General features: G+C 42.0%; 1 protein-coding gene across 2 annotated transcripts in view; it reads right to left on the reverse strand.

Annotated features, from left to right (window-relative positions):
• ITGB2 (integrin subunit beta 2) overlaps positions 1 to 16752 on the reverse strand; it is a 156686-nt gene extending 139934 nt beyond the window's left edge. Inside the window, exon 1 of one of the 2 annotated variants that reach the window (XM_082262384.1) lies at positions 16635 to 16752. In XM_082262384.1, coding sequence (XP_082118510.1) covers positions 16635 to 16656 — 22 coding nt within the window. In that variant the 5' untranslated portion in view covers positions 16657 to 16752. Of the gene's footprint in view, positions 1 to 3557; positions 3719 to 16634 lie in introns of those variants that run through there. The other variant, XM_082262385.1, reaches the window with a different exon arrangement.
• Positions 16753 to 22934: the final 6182 nt, after the last annotated feature.

Consider the following 22934-nt stretch of genomic DNA (forward strand, 5'->3'; position numbering starts at 1 on the left):
AGATGCCGGCGCTAAGAGGTTAAGGCATGCAGGGATGCTCTCAACCAAACTGTCAAAGCATCAAAAGGCGGGGTGCAGCAACATGGCAGTTGCAGATCAAACAGCGACTAAGATGGCAGCTTCCTTGGCTGAAAAGGATAGGAGGGTTTAGTTCCACTTTAAAGTGGAACTACACCTATTGCTCTTACTGTTTCCAGAAACAGTTACATTCAAAGAATGCCATGAATGATAACTGTCACAGGTACTTTCCACAAAACTCAAGCCATCAAATGGCTGGTGATGATCATGTGCCGTGCCAAAGCAACAGTGGATCAAACAAAGCCTGAGTTGTTACTAATAATTTTTACAGGGGGCAAAATGATATCTTTCTCTGGAGTCTATACCTCTTTTAACTGGTTCTGGACCAGAAGCATTTGCCCCCTTAATGACCAGGCCGCGTTATTCTAACGAAAAATTGTGCGGTCGTGCAACGCTGTACCAAAATAAAATTGATGTCCTTTTTTCCCCACAAATAGAGCTTTCTTTTGGTGGTATTTGATCACCCGTACGATTTTTTTTTTGCGCTATAAACAAAAAAAGAGCAACAATTCTGAAAAAAAAAAAACAATATTTTCCACTTTCTGCTATATAACATTCCCCAAAAAAAAATGTATAAATCCATTATTTTCACCCTTTTAGGCCAATTTGTAATCTGCTACATATTTTTGATAAAAAAAATCGCAACAAGCGTATTTTGATTGGTTTGCCCAAAAGTTATCATGTCTACAAACTAGGGGAAAGATTTATGTCATTTTTATTTATTTATTTTTTTACTAGTATTGGCGGCGATCTGCGATTTTTAGCGGGACTGCAACATTGCGGCGGACAGATCGAAACTCATAACTGACATTTTTGACACTTTTGGGGGGACCAGGGACATTACTACAGTAATCAGTGCTAAAAGTATGCAATGTTACTGTAATAATGACACTGGCAGGGAAGGGGTTAAACTAGTGGTTGATCAAAGGGTTAAATGTGAACCTAGGAGAGTGTTTACTAACTGTGGGGGGAGGGGCTTGAGAAATGACCATAGAGACCTGTGGTCCTATATAGAAGGATCACAGGCGCTCTGTGATCATTTCAGAGAGAAGGGTTGGCTGTGTTTACAACAGCTAACCGTTCGTCTCTCTCAGCGGGTAGCGATCGCAGGTGGCCAGCGGCAATCGGTGCCGCCAACCCCATGCCTCAGCATCCCAGCTGCCTAGTGGGTGCTGGAGCGCACCGCTGGCGGCGCGCGCTTGCCCCCCAGCACCATGCGTGCGACTGACATTAGTACTACGTCGGTTCACGCAGCCGAGCAAGCCTGCCGCAGTAAAAACGCGGCGGGCGGTCGGTCGGTGGTTGGTTATTGCAACAAAGTATTTTGCTAGCTTTGGAAACTGCAGCTTAGCATTGCATGTCATTATTAAGTCTATAATCTACCAAAACACCTAGATTCTTCTCATTCCCCAATCCTCCAGCTCTACTAGTTATTCTCCTCCTAGAATGTATGATACATGCATGTTTTTAGCCCCTATGTACGTAACTTTACATTTCTCAACATTAAATCTCATTTGCCACATATTTATCCAATTAAACATTATCCAAATATCCAATCTGCTTATAAGCTGTAGACATCCTGTAAGGACATTACTTTATTATATTGCTTGGTGTCATCTGCAAACACTGAAATGGTACTTTTAATCTCAAACTTTATATCATTTATAAATAGGTTAAGAGATAAGGGTCCCAACACTGAACCTTGGGGTACACCACAAATAACCATAGACCATTCAGGATATGAATCATTATTCATTACTCCGTGAATAAAAGAGAGCAGGGTCTGAGACTGCTTTATAGGTAACACACCTCCATCCCTATTCGTATATATTCGTACACCCATTAATCCTTATTAATTATTCATTACTCCCTGAATATAGTATTTTAGCCAGTTTTCTATCTATTAACTTAATTTTCTAAGCCTGTAGACTAAGTTACACATTAGCTGTGTGTGGGAAACTATGCCAAAAGCTTTTGCAAAGTCCAGGTATACTATATTCACAGCCAGTCCTTTGTCTCAGGCTGGCCATACATTATGCAATTTTCTTTCCTTTAACCACGGTTTGAAGGAATGTATATTGCTTGATTCCCCCCATCTACATAGTCATTGTTGATGATCTACACAGTTATTGTTGATGAGGGAACCTCTCCCGCTGCGCTATTGTATTCTGACAACGGGAGCTTTCCCCACCGTCAGAATATGACCACTTCTATAGCCAGTGGCACTGATAGATCGATGTCAGGACAACCAACCTGCCCATAGATGGATCGAAATTTGGCCGGTTCAGCAGGAACCTGACAAATTTTGATCCATCAATGGCTGGCTTAACTTTTTACCTTCTCATAAAAAGAAATCAGATTTGTTTGCTCACTTCTGTCTTTTGCAAATCTATGCTGACTATTGCCTAAAATATTATTTTGCAGCAGAAACTCTTCTACAAACTTCTTTTCTGTTCCAATCTTTTTTATTAAAAAAAAAAAAAAGGTTTTTAAGCAAACAATGAGGTACGAAATAGTACGAAAACAGACTACTCAATGGTGTTACAGTGGAAATTGTCAAAATCTACATATTTTGGTTACAATATAATTATACCATATCATAGTTAGTGTACATAACCATCTCGCCCCCGAGGGGGTTAGATGGTGGCATGTGAGCACAATTCTATGAACTTTTTTAAATCAAACTCTGTAGTATGTTTCCCACCATAGAAAGTTAAACTAACTGGTGTTACTTGGTAAGGACTCTAAATTTCGATCCATCTATGACTGGCTTAAGTTTTTGCTTACATCCTCACATGAAAAATATTTTTTCGTTTTCGAGCCTTTGTCCTTCGTGAATCTATGCTGACTATTGCTTAAAATATTGTTTTGTAGCAGAAACTCTTCTATTAACCTTTTTACAACAAACTCTGTAGTATCTTCCCCACCATAGAAGTCAAACTAACTGATGTTACTTGGTAAGGACTCTAAATTTTGATCCATCTATGACTGGCTTAAGTTTTTGCTTACATCCTCACATAAAAAATATTTTTCCGTTTTCCAGCCTTTGTCCTTCGTGAATTTATGCTGACTATTGCTTAAAATATTGTTTTGTAGCAGAAACTCTTCTATTAACTTTTTTTTTAATCAAACTCTGTAGTATCTTCCCCATCATAAAAGTTAAACTAACTGATCTGCAGTTGCTTGGTAAAGACTTTGATCCTTTTTTTAAATTTAAAATATATATTTGAAACATTCAAGCAAGAAATAAGAACAATCATAACCATAGCATACTGAATGATATGTATTAATAATGCTATCATTAAGAAATCATAATTTGAAAGCAATTATTTCTATTTGGGGGCTAGATTAAAAGAAAAAAAAAAAAAGAAAATAACAATGAAGACACACAGAAACCCAAAGCAAGCAAAATGATTCTGTCATCAGTTAAGAACAGTAATATATCTTTGCTAAACTAGTTTACATACAAATCAATCCTACCTTTGATTTGTCAGTATCCCATGTGATGCATGTCCATGTTAAATCATTTTGAATATATTATTTAAACTTTTTTCTGCAGCACACAAAGAAACTTTCTTGTTAAAAAAAAAAAAATGTCTGACAGGGCTGTATGTAAATCTTCCTCTTTTTGATTTCCTCTGGTGACAGAGCGGTTACAGAGGTGTGCCCTTTTGTCTAAAAAAAAAAAAACCCAAAAAAACTTGCCAGTTTGAAAATGTTTCTATAATACTACAGAGTACTTCCCATACCCGCCTCTCGGAGAGATGCTGAAATTTTCTGAAGCACTTACAGGAAGCTGAGTTTAGTTCCACAATGAAGAATGGGGCACCAGTGTGTATTATCGATATATGATTAACCTCCTAATTCCACAGAACTGAACACACGCTCTATTATTAGCTCTAAAACAGAAGTAGTTGTTAGCTCCTAAATACCAGTTCTAAAATGTGTAAAACAGCTCATTTTGCTAAATTCTTTCTGCTTAGAAAATAAAAAACGTCATTTGAAAGTGGGTGTTAGTATAGAACTAAAATTAGAATTAGAAGTGTTATAATGGGAAGCAAAACTTTCTCACATGCAGCTGACATTTTTAGTAAACCCATAAAAGAACTGTTACCTTTTAAAAGGATACAATACACAATTAACATAAATAATAGGTTTATCTAAAGCAGACCATAGACAGATCACAATTCAGCAACTTCAGCAGGAACCAGCTGAATTTTGATCCATCAATGGGCCGGCAGGCTGGTTGTACTGAAGTCGATCCATAGGTTGACTTTGGTGCAATCAACCTGTTGGATTTTTTTCTTGCGATCACTGTCAGCGCCTGTAGCCACAAATAATGATCATTGCCTGGGGTATTGCCCAATGTTACGGCTGCCATGACCTACCCAACCACCGCCATTTCCCTTCACCAATTTTTTTGACATAAAATAACTTCACACCAATACATCTTTATTTTTGGGTTTAACTGACCATAGCAGCCCCTTTATTAACCACTTTAAGACCAGCAGATTTTGCTGCTTAAAGGCCAGGCCCAATTGGGCACTGCGTAAGTTTAACGGACAATTGCGCGGCCATGCGACGCTGTACCCAAACCAAATTGACGTCCCTTTTTCCCCACAAATAGAGCTTTCTTTTGGTGGTATTTGATCACCTTTGCAGTTTTGCAGTTTTTATTTTTTGCGCTATAAACAAAAAAAGAGTGACAATTTTGAAAAAGAAACAATATTTTTCACATTCTGCTATACTGTATAACATTCCCCCCCCCCCCCCAAAAAAATGTAAAAATCAACATTTTTTTAACATTTTAGGCCAATTTGTTTTCTGCTACACATTTTTGGTAAAAAAAAATTGCAATAAGCGTATTTTGATCGGTTTGCGCAAAAGTTATTGCGTTTACTAACTACGGGAAAGATTTATGTCATTTTTTATTGTTTTTTTTTTTTTTACTAGTAATGGCGGCAATCTGCGTTTTTTAGCGGGACTGCGACATTGTGGCGGACAGATCGGACCCCTAACTGACATTTTTGACACTTTTGGGGGTACCAGTGACATTACTACAGTAATCAGTGCTAAAAAATATTCACTGTTACTGTAATAATGACACTGGCATGGAAGGGGTTAACCCTGTGGGTGATCAAGGGGTTAAATGTAAGCCTAGGGGAGTGATTCTAACTGTGGGGGGGTTTGGCTTGTGAGATAACCATAGAGACATGCGATCCTATATAGCAGGATCGCATGGTCTCTGTGATCATCTCAGGGAGAATGACGGACGGCTGTGTTTACATCAGCCGTCCGTCCTTCTCTGTCAGCGGGGAGAGATCGCGAGTGGCCGGCGGCCATCAGAGCCGCCTGTCACACGCACTGGCTCCCCAGCTGACAGGCAGAAGCGCGCTGCGGCGGTGCTCGCTTGCCCCCTAGCTCCTCCCAGGCGAGCACCGTACATGTACGGGACTTTGCCTGGGAGAGCCAGCCTGCCGCAGTACATCTGCTGCGGCTAGGGCTAAAGTGGTTAAACAACCATAAATAACAAATCTCTTCATTACACAATATAACATTCTTCTTAGAAAAAACATAACATAACATAAACAGCCTGATATAGCTACCTGCTCTTCTAATGGGTCTTAAGATTTTTGAAGGCACCCTTAAATGACCAACCGGCTGTATCTGGCACCAACTTGCATCACCAGGGGCCCCCAGCCGCAATTACCCTGGCACGGGGACAAAAGTTTATCCATACTCCAGCCGATACAGCCAGCTTAACCACTTCCATATTACTTCAGACACTTATTAGGGCAGGTATACCCATAACGAAGATGGGCCCAGACCCTCGTTTTCTTGCGATCACTGCCAGCGGCTGTAGCCACAAACAATGACTGTGTTGATGGGGGAATCAAGCAATTTTCGCCCCTTCAGCCCCTGGTTGGTAAATAAAATTGGTTAATGTATGGCCTGCCTAAAAGAGAGTTTAACATTCATGCAAACTAATAGTTTAGAAAACATTTGGACACATTTAGAGCAAACCTTTCACTTCTATAAGAACTATTAGAATTGCATCACATGCATTTATTTCCATATATTTCCATATATGTATATATCATTTTCTTTTTTGTGTTATATTATTTTTGTTTATACTTGTGTTTACAATTCTTTCCTTAGTATCTTTATGCACATATACAGTATCTCACAAAAGTGAGTAAACCCCTCACATTTTTGTAAATATTTTATTATATATATATATATAATATATATAATATATATATATATTATATATATTTCATGTGACAACACTGAAGAAATGACAATTTGCCACAATGTAATGTAGTGAGTGTACAGCTTGTATAACAGTGTCAATTTGCTGTCACCTCAAAATAACTCAACACACCGTATATTTATTTTGGGATTTTTTTCAAGTGTTACTTTTTTTGCATTTTTGTATTTTTTCTTCTAATATATGTGTATTGTTTTATTATGGATATATATGGCATGGTACAGTGTTCTATGTGTTTACTAGGCTTTATGGTCATGTTGGATAGATTGGCCGTTTTGGATTATTGTTTGATTGGTTTCACATGTGACTGAGAAGCTATAAGCAAGCATACGCACTCTGGCAATGATTGGACACAGGAGTGTGAAAAGCATCTGTTGATATTCCTACGTTTGTTCAATAAAGAAGCTGTTTTTGCTCTCTGGAAGTCTCGCTATTTTCTCCTCTTCCACTTTCACTACTATAAACTGTCCAAAAATTGTAAAATAAATTAAAATGCAGTTACCTATAGGGGCTGCACATAACTGAAGATACTTTCCAGAATATCACAAGAGTCCAAAGGTTCGTTATTGTGCTAATATTAGGATACCTGATTTGCGGCCCATCAAGCTACTTTACTGTATATCCCTACTGGCCCAATCATTTGATGGGTGTGCTAAGAAGCCAATAGAGATGTGCACAAGCTGGGTTGGGGGGTGTACAGTACTGACCACCCAGTTGGTGTTTGATTGCAAAGTGCCCTCTGGCATGTATTGGAACAACTGCAAACAAACAGCCAATAAATAAACACATTTTAACTGCGCTATTTGCCAAAGTACCTGAAATTCTGTTCAGCCAGTCTTGGGATCTAAACACCCATGCCAGGCAGCATAAAGTAGCCCAAACATTAGTCTCTTTTTTTTTATTCAATCAGTGGGTTGAACCAAAAAAAGGACTTGATTTCCCCATTCACACATTTGCAGTGGATGGGGGAATCCTCCCCGCTGTATTATTGTATCCTGACAGTGGGGAGGCTTCCCTGCTGTCAGAATACACTGATCAGTGCTGTCGGCTATAGCCAGCCAAAAATCCAACAGGGTGATTATACAGCAGTCCATTGGTAGATTGACTTCTGTTCAACCACCCTGCCAATATATAGATTGAAATTCAGCCAGTTCCTGCTGAACTGGCCAAATTTTGATCCACGAATGGCTGGTTTACTATGTCAGGCACTTCTCTTTTCTTCACTGCAATAAAGCAATGCAGCTTGGTTTACAGCCTGTACCATGCCGCTGTTTGCAGCTGCACACTGAAGTGATCTCTATGCTCCCTATCTTTTAACTACATGCCGACCGTCAGCAGAGATGTCACAGCTGACATCCGCTGCTCCATAGAGGTGCATGGAGCATCCGATCAGGTTAGCCTGAAAAAACTGACAAGTGGACCTAATCGGAAAGCCCGTGTGAAAGGGGCCTTGCAGTGGATTTGCACAAAACAGCCCGATGCTCCTCTTCTTGGGTCCTTCTCCTGTGCTATTGGCTCCTCCCGCCTGTTGAGTGCCCCCACAGCAAGCAGCTGTCTATGGGGGCACCCAAGCCAAGTCACAGCTCCCTGTGTCAATTCAGACATGGAGCCCTGACCTGCCCCTGCCCCCTCTCTCTCCTGATTGGCTAGCTGACTTTGATTGACAGCGCGGCAGACAATGGCGCTGCTGCTGTATCTCAGCCAATTAGGAGGGAGAATCTCAGGCGGCTGCGGCACTCGTGGACATCGCTGGACAGAAAGGGACCTCAGGTAAGTGTTAGGGGGGCCGAGGGGGCTGCTGCACACAGAAGGTTTTTTATCTTAATGCATTCTATGCATTAAGATAAAAAAACCTTCTGACTTTACAACTAACAATGACTTAAGAACTGTCAGATCAATGGATATTTTTCTATGCTTGCATGCTGTTTATTGAATAAAACATGATGTGCTGTATACGTTTTTTTTTTTGCTTTGATATTCCATTAAAGCAACTTTACAGAAATAGTTTGAAAGCACTTTGCAATGAAGTAGAACCTGAGTGGTTCACAATGCTGTTGTTCCCTCTCCCAGCTAAAATCCTGCTCCACAGGGGATTACAGAATACCAATTAGAAAAATGTGAGGCCTATAGGGACGATACATGCAAGAGATCCCCACAGATCATTAGGTTCATTATGTATGTTTTATTGCACCCAGAAGAGGCAAATATTGTTCAAGAAGTTGGCTGATATCACTTACGATTTGTTCAGTGGAGCTGCTGATAGTTGTGGATGTCTTTGCTACTTAGAGCTGAACTCTGGGAACTCTGGGAATTATCTTTTTTTTTTTTTAAACTCACATTGGCCCAGCTTGGTTAAATCTAATACTTCATATCTCACATTCGGAGGGCAGCTGGTAATGCTGACATTCACTATAGTAGCCTGTGCTATGTACAGTCAGCATTGTCTCTTCTGGGTGCTGCTCTGGTGACGTGCAATTTGTATACTGAACACAAATAATCATTCGCTTGGCACCTCTGCCATTCAGAGATTGTCTTATATACAGTGCCTTGCGAAAGTATTCGGCCCCCTTGAACTTTGCGACCTTTTGCTACATTTCAGGCTTCAAACATAAAGATATAAAACTGTAATTTTTTGTGAAGAATCAACAACAAGTGGGACACAATCATGTGGAACGAAATTTATTGGATATTTCAAACTTTTTTAACAAATAAAAAACTGAAAAATTGGGCGTGCAAAATTATTCAGCCCCCTTAAGTTAATACTTTGTAGTGCCACCTTTTGCTGCGATTACAGCTGTAAGTCGCTTGGGGTATGTCTCTATCAGTTTTGCCACCACCATGTTTGACAGTGGGGATGGTGTGTTCAGGGTGATGAGCTGTGTTGCTTTTACGCCAAACATAACGTTTTGCATTGTTGCCAAAAAGTTCAATTTTGGTTTCATCTGACCAGAGCACCTTCTTCCACATGTTTGGTGTGTCTCCCAGGTGGCTTGTGGCAAACTTTAAACAACACTTTTTTATGGATATCTTTAAGAAATGGCTTTCTTCTTGCCACACTTCCATAATGGCCAGATTTGTGCAGTATACGACTGATTGTTGTCCTATGGACAGAGTCTCCCACCTCAGCTGTAGATCTCTGCAGTTCATCCAGAGTGATCATGGGCCTCTTGGCTGCATCTCTGATCAGTCTTCTCCTTGTATGAGCTGAAAGTTTAGAGGGACGGCCAGGTCTTCGTAGATTTGCAGTGGTCTGATACTCCTTCCATTTCAATATTATTATTGCACAGTGCTCCTTGGGATGTTTAAAGCTTGGGAAATCTTTTTGAATCCAAATCCGGCTTTAAACTTCTCCACAACAGTATCTCGGACCTATCTGGTGTGTTCCTTGTTCTTCATGATGCTCTCTGTGCTTTAAACAGACGTCTGAGACTATCACAGTGCAGTTGCATTTATACGGAGACTTGATTACACACAGGTGGATTCTATTTATCATCATTAGTCATTTAGGTCAACATTGGATCATTCAGAGATCCTCACTGAACTTCTGGAGAGAGTTTGCTGCACTGAAAGTAAAGGGGCTAAATAATTTTGCACACCCAATTTTTCAGTTTTTTATTTGTTAACAAAGTTTGAAATATCCAATAAATTTTGTTCCACTTCATGATTTTGTCCCACTTGTTGTTGATTCTTCACAAAAAATTACAGTTTTATATCTTTATGTTTGAAGCCTGAAATGTGGCAAAAGGTTGCAAAGTTCAAGGGGGCCGAATACTTTCGCAATGCACTTTATTTTCATTGAATACCAGGGGGTTGATTTACTAAAATTAGAAAAATCTGGTGCAGCTGTGCTTGGTAGCCAATCAACTTCTAGCTTCAGTTTGTTCAATTAGGCTTTGACAAAAGAACCTGGAAGCTGATTGGTTCCTATGCCGAGCTGCACCAGATTTTGCACTGTCCAATTTTAAGGTGTCCCTGATACCTGCTTCATCCAATCAGAGGACACAGGCCCAAGGTGTCCACTGATTGGACGAAGCAGGTATCAGGGACAGATAATGTCATAATCTCCACCTAGCCCAATCAAAAGACACCTTGTATTAATTGAAAAAAATACAACTGAATAACAGAGGACCTGAGCAAGCAACCCCCTGTATTTAACAAACATTGAGTCACTGGAGCAGAACCTAGAAAAGATCAGTGCAGGCATCTACAGTGAAGTTTTGCATCCCCAACAGCCCTCTAGATGTAAGTAATGAAGAATTTGATTTAACTAGACTGGATCGATGTTAGTTAAAAAAAAAAACCTTAATTCTTAGAGTTCAGCTTCAAGATTATGTATTTTTAATACAACCAATATATAGCAATCAGTTTTAATCCAGTCTACACAAACACATTTTTTTCAATAGCTACCCCTGCTTTCTTTTTATAAGATAAAACAAGGAACATGTTATAAGAATATAGCCATAGGGATTGTTACAAATTAAATAGCAGCTCCAGGCTCCACCAGAAAAATTAAAACTCAGCAGCTACAAATACTGTAGCTGCTGACTCTTGATATAAGGACACTTACCTGTCCAGGGATCCAGTGATGTTCTCACCCGAGCCGATTCTTCAATCCACTTTGGGTGCAGGTGCCAGCATCTCTAGTAAGGGAAACCTTGGCTTCACAGCTGGTTACCTACTGAGCCTTGTTAATTGTCCCGTAGTCTTCTGGGACCTGTGATATATCCCAGATGACTGCAGGGGAAGGGGGGGGGGGGAGTGAACTTCCAGCTCAGATCGCCGCAGCAATCTGAGGTGGAAATGGGAGCAGATACCTGTCAAAACCAGGTACCCACTCCCTTCTCCCCCCCTAAAAACCTAAAAAGTGCCGAATGTGGTAGTGAAGGGGGGAGGATGTAAACTAGTTGAACTTCCCCTTTTGGGTCACTTTAACTTGCTTACTTTGATTTACATTGGTGCAATATAATTGCTATGGTTAAGGCTGTAAGTCTCATTAGGAAAAGTAAGGATGTGGCAATAGGAAGCAGAGGAAATTAGGTGAACTTCTTCATATGTAGCATTACTCTCAAGGGAGCTGCTGAGTATGGGTCCCCCTGGGTTAGCAATGACAGTACCTTTCAACATGTTTTTCAAGTGTGAGCACCTCAGACAAGGAACAGTTCAGTTTCTTTGGTTTTTAGGGTTTATTTGAGAACTTGGATGGGAGAACGGAGAAGTGGGATGCTCCAGCAACTGAACTATGCACAATTATGCAGGGACACAGAATAATACTGCTTGGCGCTATTTAGCGCTTCTCTGATGCTGGTTAGCGCTTCACTGATGCTGGTTAACGCTGACTGATGCTGACCTCAGCAAGGCCAGTTACTAGAACTTCACCTCTGACTGTAGGAAAAGTCCCTTTAGGCTCCCCAAGATACTCCTTTCTGGTAGCTGACTTTAGAGCAAACTGTATTGCTGAACACTTCAGGGCCCTTCCTGGCGACCCCTTTTACTCCCCAAGCTTCAGGACTTTACTACTTGGCCCCCCCTTTACTGTACACTCCTGGTTAGCTGGCTCCTGGATCCGGTTTGACCTCACTGGAGTGATCCCCTCTCCTAGGCAGACCCTGGGCAGATCTAGAGTACTCACAACACTGTTTTTCCTGAAGATCTCTGCCCAGAAGCTCCACTCGGTCAGCAACTCTGGATCCCTTGCAGCCCAGCTCAACCTCCGGTCCCTAGGCTGATTGCCTGGACCACCTTCAAACTTTACAGGAGGAGAGACAGCCGTCAAATCCACCTGGGACTGATGCTCCCACCAAAAGACCCTCTGTCACATGCTCCCCACAGATTTATTTCCAATCCCAGGGTGCACTGCGGCAAACCCCACCCACTGGGACAGTCATAAACCCTGGTGTGTTATTGGCTAGGTTTCCACCACTGCCCAACAAGATCCCTCATTGGATACAGTGGGGAGACTCCCCAGACTCAACAGGCCACACTTGGAGGCATTTGACAGATTAGCTAACAGATCAGGCCCCCTGATAAGCAGACAGGGCCACATATGCCTTGTCCTAACACCTATCTAGGAGGGTGTTACACATAGTAAGTGAACATGCATGTTTTCCCCTGATAAGCAGGTTTAGAGTAGTCTCCTATAAAGATCTTTACATAAAGGCTCCCGACCAGTTTTAAAAAAACAGTCCCTGGTTATGGTACCAAGCATGGTGTTATTTAATTTGTATGTTTTTCACACTTAGCATTGTCAGTGCTGATAGTTGGTTTTTGTTGTAAGTAAGGTGGGTATATCACTTCTTCTTGGGTTTTGATGCTTTGGTTACTTCTGTTGTACATTTTCCAATTAATGATGAAGTACAGAGAGAAAGAAATTATCATGGAATAACAAAACTGTTTCAGACTCACTCAATCTAGTATCATTTAATGACAGTTTGTATTATAAGAAGAAGAGTTGAATTTCCACAGATACAGGTAATCTCATAGTGTGTGTATGTAATGTAGAGGTGGATTCACACCACAAATCCACATGTTTTAATTTTGTTTAGGCAATTTCTTTTCCTATACATAACTTTTTCATAGGGTACATCTGACTCAATAGGCCAGAGGTCTCCAATTTTTTCTCAACAAAGGACCATTTTACTGTCCTTCAGACTTTGTTCCCGATTGTGGCCAGTGGGAGTAGAAAATAGCCCTGCATCATTGGAAGCAAACAATACCTCAAGCTTGGTAGTCAGAGCAAAAAAAATACATAGCGCCTGTGGTCAGTAGGAGGAGAAATAGTTCACCATTCTTGGTGTCAGCAGCGGAAAATATTTGCCCCATTGTTGATGTCAGTCGCAGAAGTTATGCCTATTGGTGTCAAGTGGGAGAAATAGTGCTTTATTGCAGTGGGAGGAATAGTGCCCCGAGGCAAAGGAGAGGGTTGCAGGCAAGCTAAAGGTGAAGACTAGTTTATTAGACCATGAGAAAGTTGCAGGTATCAGTAAAGCTGGCCATAGATAGATTGAAGCTTGGCTGGTTCAGCAGGGACCGTCCAAGATTCGATCCATCTATGGGCAGGCTGATTATACCCAAGTCAATCTAGCATAATGTGTGGCCCCCCAGTTTTTTTTTTCACACAACTGGGGGTATGCTAATTAACTAAACATTTTTGCCCTCTTTTATCTATGCTGTTAGCATGTACTTATTGTTTTAAAGTGTGCTCCAGTGACTCCCTATGGCTCTTTATTCCAGTATTTAATGTACTTTTTCATTTGTTGCTTCCTGTCAGAAAGCCAGGGATTGTTTGCAAACTAAAGCTGGCCATACACTGATACATTTTTTTTGTTCAGCCTGCAGGCTGATCAAAAAAAGTCTAACAGATTACACCATTTACCCTATACAGTACAAATGGATAGATCTGTGGTGCAGGTGGGTCAGAATACCTGAACAGAGGCTGCATGTGATTGGCCAACAATTTTCTGCCAATTTTCTTCTAGGATGTTGGGTGGGAGGTTGCAGACAGGAGTGAATTTCGGTCAGTGTATGTCCAGCTTAACCACTTTCCCACTGCTCACATTGCTGCTACTGCAGCCTACATCGCTGGACTCCTCCCCCTGTAGGCGGCGCTCCCACTGTTTTCAGTCACAGCGGGAGTCGGGCCAGGGGAGGAGCGGCGGCGATCGCCGCCGCTCTTCCCCGATCGTCGGGGAAACGAGTGAGGAGATCCGCCTGCTTGTGTAAACAGAGCGGGCGGATCTCCTAAGTGACAGGCAGGGACAGATCGCAGTGTTCAGCATAGCTGAACATCCGATCTGTCCCTGTGTCACTCAGTCACCTCCCCCCCCCACACGTTAGTAAGCACCAGGCATACATTAACCCCTCCCTCTCCAATAAAATTAACCCCCTCCCTGCCAGTGTCATTTTTACAGTAACAGTGCATATATATAGCACTGATTACTGCAGTAATGTAACTGGTACCCCCAAAAGTGTCAAAAATGTCAGTCAAGGGTCCGATCTGTCCGCCGCAATGTCGCAGTCCCGCAAAAAAAAATCGCAGATCGCCGCCATTACGCGTTAAAAAAAAACACCAAAAATGACAGAAATCTTTCCCTTAGTTAGTAAACGCAATAACTTTTGCGCAAACCAATCAAAATACACTTATCATGATTTTTTTTACCAAACATAGGTAGTAGAAAACAAATTGGCCAAAAATTTAAAAAAAATTAGATTTTTACATTTTTTGGGGGGGAATTTCATATAAAAAATGTTAAAAATATTGTTATTTTTTCAAAATAAACGCTATTTTTTTGTTTATAGCGCAAAAAGTAAAAATCGCACAGGTGATCAAATACCACCAAAAGAAAGTTCTGTTTGTGGGAAAAAAAGGACGTAAATTTTGTTTCGGTACGGTGTCGCACGACCGCGCAATTGTCAGTTAAAGTCGCACAGCGCCGAATCGCAAAAAGTGGCCTGGACGTAAGACAGCAAAATCCTCCGGTGGTAAAGTGGTTAAAGACCATAGCTGCAACCTGCAATTATTGTTAATTTGTAAAATAAAGATTATATTTATATAGTTATATAATTAAATTAAACAGTCCTATACCAGTTTATAAACTTCCAAAAAATGTTTTAATATATCACTAAAAAAACACACTTATAGTATCTCTTCAAAATATGTGTCTATAAAAGCAGATTTTGACAAGAAAGGCTGCACACTAATGAAAGCTTTCCTTAAGATGTGGTTTATTCAGGGTCTGTACCACTGATAGTCCGTGCCAAGCCATGCCCTTCTAACACATCTTATTATAATCTCTACAATTTAGTCCTACTTGGGGGGAAATGCATTAGAGGGAAGTGGCGTTTTGGGGACTGTCAGCAGTACAGACCTTGAATAAACCAGATCTGAAGTAATGATGTCATTATTATCCAGCCCTTCTTGTCATAATTATGCTCTATAATAGAGTGAGGATACAGTCTCACAGTCGACGCCTCACTCGCGAACTGGGGAAGTATGGGGAGGTGTTTTCACCACCCAAAACAGATATTTCCATGCAGAATGTAATCCACTAGGCTGATTCAATTACAATCTACTGGGATTTCAATTGCAAGAATTCCATTCTAATGCCCCATACACACGTGCAGATTATCTGCAGACTTTTGTCTGCAGACTTACCAAAACCATATAATATGAGGTCAAACCTAAACACTTTCAATTTGTATGCAATCCGGCAGGCCCTTGCACTACATAGAAAAGGTAAGTCTGCAGACAAAAGTCTGCAGATAATCTGCACGTGTGTATGGGGCATAATATTCCAAGTCATGCTTCATGCTATTGTATTCAGCCTTACTAGAAATCCAACTGCCAGAGTTTTGGATAGATACTAGAAGCCAGACTGGTTATAAGATGGAAGTATTGTTGTTATATAGAGCTTTTTACTGATGTTCAGTACTAATAGTGCCCTAGGTTTTAAGGGCTTTTATATTTTCTACTTGGAAAGGTAATATTTCCCTCCCAAACAGGGTCCTCCACATAGAACTGGTGTGAGCCAGACTACACCAACTACCTGGACTCTTAGAGTTGGTTCACACTATGGCGACACGACTTCGGGGCGACTTGAACAAGTCGCCGTGCACCGCGACTTCGGCGCGGCTTGCACTGACTTCACATAATGGAAGTCAATGCAAGTCACTCCGACTTCGGCCAAAAGTAGTGCAGGAACCTTTTTCTAAGTCGGAGCGTCTTGAGTCGCTCCTATTAGAACAGTTCCCATTGCACAGAATGGAGCACGACTTGTCAGGCGACCAAGTCGCCTGACAAGTCGGAGTAGTGTGAACCGACACTTAATCAAAATAATGAGCAGTCCAACTTTGTTACATGTTGCCTTATGCGTACCAATGTTGCTGTGTATGTAACATTAGAAAACTACTATTGTTGCTATATTTTGTATTTCTTCTTATATCTTAGAAAGAAAAAACGTAATAAAAACAATTGAAACCTATACTAGAAGCCAGGAGTTTATCCCCATGAAGCAAAGTGAATATCAGGTTTATATGGATATAGCCTTTAATTTGTAATTAGAAAAAAAAATATTTCAATGTAGTAAATTCAAATCAATTACATTTGTAAAGCTTTTAAAGCTGATATTAAATGCTGACATTTTTGCTCTATTATGCACCAATATCAGATTTCAGAAAAACATGGTTATTGTTCATCTTGTTAGTTTGGGGTAAATTTTAAAAGTAATGGCTGCAAACCATGTACATTATTACATTATTAACCAAATTTTAGAGGAAAAACATGTACATACCTTATGGCAGAGTTCAGACATTCACTTCGAGTACGGTTGTAGTTGCTAGACCAATTTTCTATCCAACTTGGTCCTACAAAAAAAAAAAAAAAAGAGGAACGTAGAAAAGAGGAAATCAGTATTAGGCCAGTAATGACGAAAGAGAAGCTTCTCCTTCTACGTAAATGCCAAATAGAGACTATAAGGCTGCAGGGTGGGGATAAACACGCACCTTATGAAAGAGCTATTTATTGGGTAATAGAATGTATTTTTTTCTCTGCCAATAACACTTTTTTTTCATTTCTGTTCCTACAATATATATATATATATATATATATATATATATATATATACATATATATATTTTTTTTTTTTTTTGGGGAATAAAACATGCTAAACACACACACTGGGGTTAATTTGGCAGATAGTTTGGTCACTTTGACAGGGAATGTTCACTTAGCTTAGTGAATATGAAAGTCCACCTTACAAAGAATACCAAATCACATGCAAGGAAAATTTTTAAAATATGTATTTTTGCTTGCACCTGATTGAAGTCAACAGAGCTTCACTTCATTCACTAGTTGGTTTGGTGGTGAAGTGGCGCAAGAAGAGGTCTCAAAAAAAAAAAAAAAAAGTCTGGTCCTGGGGACCCGGGGGAGGGGGAGAAGGGAGAAGGGAAACACCAGGGGTGGGGGGACCCCCAAACAGTTCAGGGGGTAGCTGTCCACTGTAGCGGCTGCCGGCGGAAGAGACAGAAGAGATCTCTGGGGGGAGACAAGAGGGAAGACAGCGCAGCGCCTTCTAAGTGCAGCAAGACATTTATTGAAGTATGTGCAGCAGTATTACACTCACATTTAGTCGGTGAATAAGATGCAGTTAGTCAAGTAATGTTGATCATCAGGAGCATCACTGGAGCGGGTCCTGGTGGTGGAGGCAGTGGATCCCAATGAGAGCCACAGGGATGGCCTCGGTGGTGTCCGTGGGCTCCTCGTCAACTGGTGGAACGCTGGCACTCGTGGGTCCTGGGATCCTGGAGTCACTCCTGGCGGTGATGCGGGATGCTACGGCGTCCCGTCACGGCCTGAGGAAGGAGCGCATGCTCCGATAACGCATCGCCGTAGCATCCCGCATCACCGCCAGGAGTGACTCCAGGATCCCAGGACCCACGAGTGCCAGCGTTCCACCAGTTGACGAGGAGCCCACGGACTCCACCGAGGCCATCCCTGTACACACGGAGGAACCCCCTGCCGCTCTAACCGGGATCCACTGCCTCCACCACCAGGACCCGCTCCAGTGATGCTCCTGATGATCAACATTACTTGACTAACTGCATCTTATTCACCGACTAAATGTGAGTGTAATACTGCTGCACATACTTCAATAAATGTCTTGCTGCACTTAGAAGGTGCTGCGCTGTCTTCCCTCTTGTCACTTCATTCACTAAACTAAGGCTGGCCATACACTATACAATTTTCTTGTTCAACTTTGCTTTAGATTTACCAAAACCATGTGATATAGGGTCAAACCTAAACACTTTCAATGTGTATGCAATCTGGCAGGCCCTTGCACTACATAGTTTAAGGTAAATCTAAAGGAAATTGAATAAGAAAATTGTATAGTGTATGGCCAGCTTTAGGCACTACTCCCTATCTAGCACTCTCCTGAACCCTGTGCATAATGCACTCCAGAACCCTGCATTCTGTATCTTGCATTCTCCTGAACGTATTCCTGACCCCTGCACTCTGTATGTAATGCATTCCTGACCCCTGCACTCTGTACGGGGATGGGGTTGTGAATTTGTGGAGGGATTTGGGGGGTTGCGCCGTGAGGCGTGATTGGGAGGGATTGGGGGAGGGGGTGATAATATAATTTTTAAAATTTTGGTGGAAGGGGGGGGGGGGGGGGCCTGTCAGGTAGGCTGTATGCGGCCCCAGGATTTCTAGCGGCAACCCTGATAGCCATGTACAAATGTGAGTAATCTTTGTGCAAGGAGTGTTGGAATTTCAAAATAACAAAACATGTTTTACCAGCGGCACAACCACCGCCTGTGTAACAGGGGCCTAAATGTTCCCTTATGCAGGTCCTTCTTAGCAAGAAGGTAACATTTATCACCAGAATTATGCCGGACAAAGCCTCTGTACAGCGGGACAGTGGGACAGTCCTGCCCAGGTTGGGAGGTATCCTGTCATCCTACCGATCTTCCTGCTGTCCGGACTCCCCTATGTGCCGGGGCCCTATACAGGAGTACTGCCTGTACCCCCCTGATGGCGGCCCTGATTGCTATTATGTGCGATGACGTCCATTTAAATGCGGCTGCGTTTAGCTGCGGTAATAAATTCTTGCCTTTTGTATAGCAACTGTTTACTTATTTTTGTCTGCATTTAGCTGTGGTAAATAAGTTCCTCTTTCCGCAGCTAAAAGCTGAAATCTAACCATTCGTGTGAAAGGGGCCTTAAGCCTTGTACACATGATCAGATTATCGAACAATCTTGCGTCTGATTTTTGTTGCATGCTAGCCTCATATTGAGAGTGAAGAGGTTACTTTCATACGAAAATTCCCTAAGACAGAATTCAACTTCAGAAGTGATGTCATGTGTTGAATTGTTTTGTATGTGTTCTTTCGTTTCTGAGCATGCCTAGTCTTGCTCTTACGTTTTTTTTCGGACGAAAACTCTACTAATTAAACGAAAATCGGACGTTGTGTTCACGTATAATAAAAAATTTATAGCCTGCACATGCAGATTTTGTCGTCCGAAAATTCGTAATCGGCTATCGAAAGCACTAAACTAACAATCTGAAAATCGGCAGATCGTTCGTCGGACTAAATTTTACTTCCGATTTTCGTATCATGTGTACGGGCCTTTTCTCACTAAAGGCTCGTACACACTATAAGAAAATCAGGCGAACATTTTCGTACAAATAATTTTTGTACGATTTTGGTATCGTGTGTACAGGACTTTCTGCAGACGATTTAGAATTTTCGTACGAAAATTTTTAAAGGGACAAACTGCTAAATTTTTCTCGTGCGGGCGAAAAAACAAACGATTTTTGTTTAACCACTTGCCGACCGTCAAATGACAGCGGGGCGGTGCGGCCATTGTTCTGGGCGGACGTTATATGACGTCCGCCCATTCAAGCAGGGCAGGCGCGCGATTGTGACACAGCCCGTCACCGGCAGGGTGGAAACAGCCAATGGGCATGGCTGTTTCCCACGTGATTGGCTGTGTTCCAATGACACAGCCGATCACAATAGCAAAGCCCGGAAGAAGACCACGCATGCTCGATCGGGAACGTGCAGCGCGGTCATGTCGGTGGCTCTGTGTTCCCTAGGAACACAGTTAGTCACCGGCAGTAGTAAACAGTGACTGTTTACTATGTGATCGGCTGTGAATCCATTCACAGCCGATCACAAAATGTTAACACAGAGCAGTAACTCACTGTTACTAGTTCTTCTCCCCTCACACAGTTTCCAGTGTGAGGAGAGCAGAGCTAGAAACAGTGAGTTACTGCTCTGTACACCTGTAAAAGTAAAAGCACACCACCAGTAAAGGTCCCCACACAGTCCTCAGCCCCCCCAATTGCACCTGTCACCCAACAGTCACCTCATCAGTGCCCAGAAATTGACACCCATAAGGCTACGTTCACATGTGAGCGTAGCGATTGCGGGCAGAATCACCGCGATTCTGCCCGCGATCCGGAAATCATTGCAAATCGTGGGACGCCTGTGCGTTGCCCGTGATTTGCAATAGCACCCCAAACGCTGTGCGATGTTGCCGCGATTTCTGCCTGCCGAATCGCGGTAACATCGCGCAAACAATGCATGACGCCCAAAAAGGTACAAGAGCAGGCGGAAATCGCGGCAACACCGCACAGCGTTTGGGGTGCTATTGCAAATCACGGGTAACACACAGGCGTCCCGCAATTTGCAATGATTTCCGGATCGCGGGCAGAATCGCAGTGATTCTGCCCTGATCCACTACGCCCACATGTGAATGTAGCCTAAAGTGCACCTGTCACCAGAGACTGCCATCAGTACCGCTGTGCACCATCGCCCGTCACCTGTCCCCCATCGGTTACCATCGCCCGTCACCTGTCACCCCATCAATCACCGTGACCTGTCACACCATCAGTCATCGTCATCTGTCACCCCATCAATCATCGTCACTTGTCACCCCATCAGTGATCGTCACTTGTCACCCCATCAATCATTGTCACTTGTCACCCCATCAGTGATTGTCACCTGTCACCCCATCAATCATCGTCACTTGTCACCCCATCAATCATCGTCATCTGTCACCCCATCAATCATCGTCACCTGTCACCCCATCAGTGATCGTCATCTGTCACCCCATCAGTTATCGTCACCTGTCACCCCATCAGTCATCGTCACCTGTCACCCCATCAGTCATCGTCATCTGTCAACCCATCAGTCAACGTCATCTGTCACCCCATCAGTGACCGTCACCTGCCACCCATCAGTGATCATCCGCAGTCAAATAGTAGCGGATCGGAGATGGACTCGGACTATTCCTGTACACTTTCCTTTATACAATGTATTTTGGGGTGCAATTTTTGCTATATACATGCAGCCTCTTACCGACCGCCTAACGACTATACACGTCGGCCATTAAAAGCTAAATACTGGGGTTATGGCAGCAGATAGCTGCCATAACCCCGGTATTTTTTTAAACGGCGGGCGGTCGGCTTTCAGATAAGGGTGGTCCCAGTGGCGGATTCACAGCGGAATTACCCTTACGTTGCAGGGGAAGAGGTGACCCCTCCTGCCGCATCCCAGACGTTTTCCCAGCTTACCAGACCCGCCGGCAGCGGGGAAAACTATCCGGTCCCGGATCCTCAGAGACAGGAAGTCGAGTGAGGGCAAGATGGCCCTCACTCGACTCTATGGTCTTGAAGGACCGGAGCTACGTCAAAAGTCGTTGCCTAGCAACCGGTTTAAAGGGCCGCTTTTTTTTTTCCTTTTTCAACAATTTTTTTTTTTTTCTTTTTTAGTGTAGTTGTGAGGTGTGAGTTCTTTTTGACCCCAGATCTCACAATAAAGAGGACCTTTCATGCCTATTTCTATTACAAGAGATGTTTACATTCCTTGTAATATGAATAAAAATGATCAAAACATTTTTTTTTAAAACTGTGTAAAAATAAAAAAATAATAAACAAAATAAATAGGGAAAAAAAAAAATTAAAGTGCCCTGTCCCCGTTAGCTCGTGCGCGAACGCATACACAAGTCCCGCCCACATGTGTAAACGGTGTTCAAACCATACATGTGAGGTATCACCACGATCGTTAGAGCTCCTCTGTAACTCTAAGCTGGTAACCTACAGAAATTTTTAAAATGTTGCCTATGGGGATTTTTAAGTACCAATGTTTGGCGCCATTCTGTGAGCGTGCGCAAATTTGAAGCATGACATGTTGGGTATCTAATTACTCGGCGTAACATTATCTTTCACATTATGGAAAAAAATTGGGCTAAATTTACTGTTTTCTTATGTTTTAAATAAAAAAAAGTGAATTTTTTTCAAAAAAATTGCACTTGGAAAACTGCTGCGCAAATATGGTGTGATAAAAAAATATTGCAACGATCTCCATTTTATTCTCTAGGGTCTCTGCTAAAAAATAAATAAATAATGTTTGGGGGTTCCAAGTAGTTTTCTAGCAAAAAAAATGATTTTAGCTTGTAAACACCAAGTGTCAAAAATAGGCCCAGTCTTAAAGTGGATAAATGGACAACTTTGTGTAAAGTGCTACTTGGATGTAGGCCTCTGTATGTGGCTTGGCTGTGTAAAAGTGTTACACATGTGGTATCGCCATACTCAGGAGGAATAGCAGAATGTATTTTGGGGTGCAATTTTTGCTATGTACATGCTATGTGTTAGAAATATTGCATAAATGGACAGCTTTGTGTAAAAAAAATGCGTTTTCATTTTCTTTCCACATTTTCCAAAAACTTGTGGAAAAAAATTACATATTCAAAAGACTCATTATGCCTCAAAAATTATACGTTGGGCTGTTTGCTTTCCAAAATGGGGTCATTTTATGGGGGTTTCCATTGTACTGGTGCTCCAGGGCCTTCAAAAGTGCGATAGGCTGTCAGGAAATTATATGTGTAATTTGTGCTCCTAGAATGCCAGACGGTGCTACTTGGATGTTAGGCCTCTGTATGTGGCTAGGCTGTGAAAAAGTCTCACACATGTAGTATCGCCATACTCAGGAGGAGTAGTAGAATGTGTTTTGGGGTGTAGTTGCAAGTATACATATGCTGTGTGAGAGAAATAACCTGTTAATACGTCAATTTGTAAAAAAA

This window comes from Pelophylax lessonae (genome assembly GCF_965119305.1).
Source record: "Pelophylax lessonae genome assembly, chromosome: 6".
In the NCBI taxonomy this organism is placed as follows: Eukaryota; Metazoa; Chordata; class Amphibia; order Anura; family Ranidae; genus Pelophylax; species Pelophylax lessonae.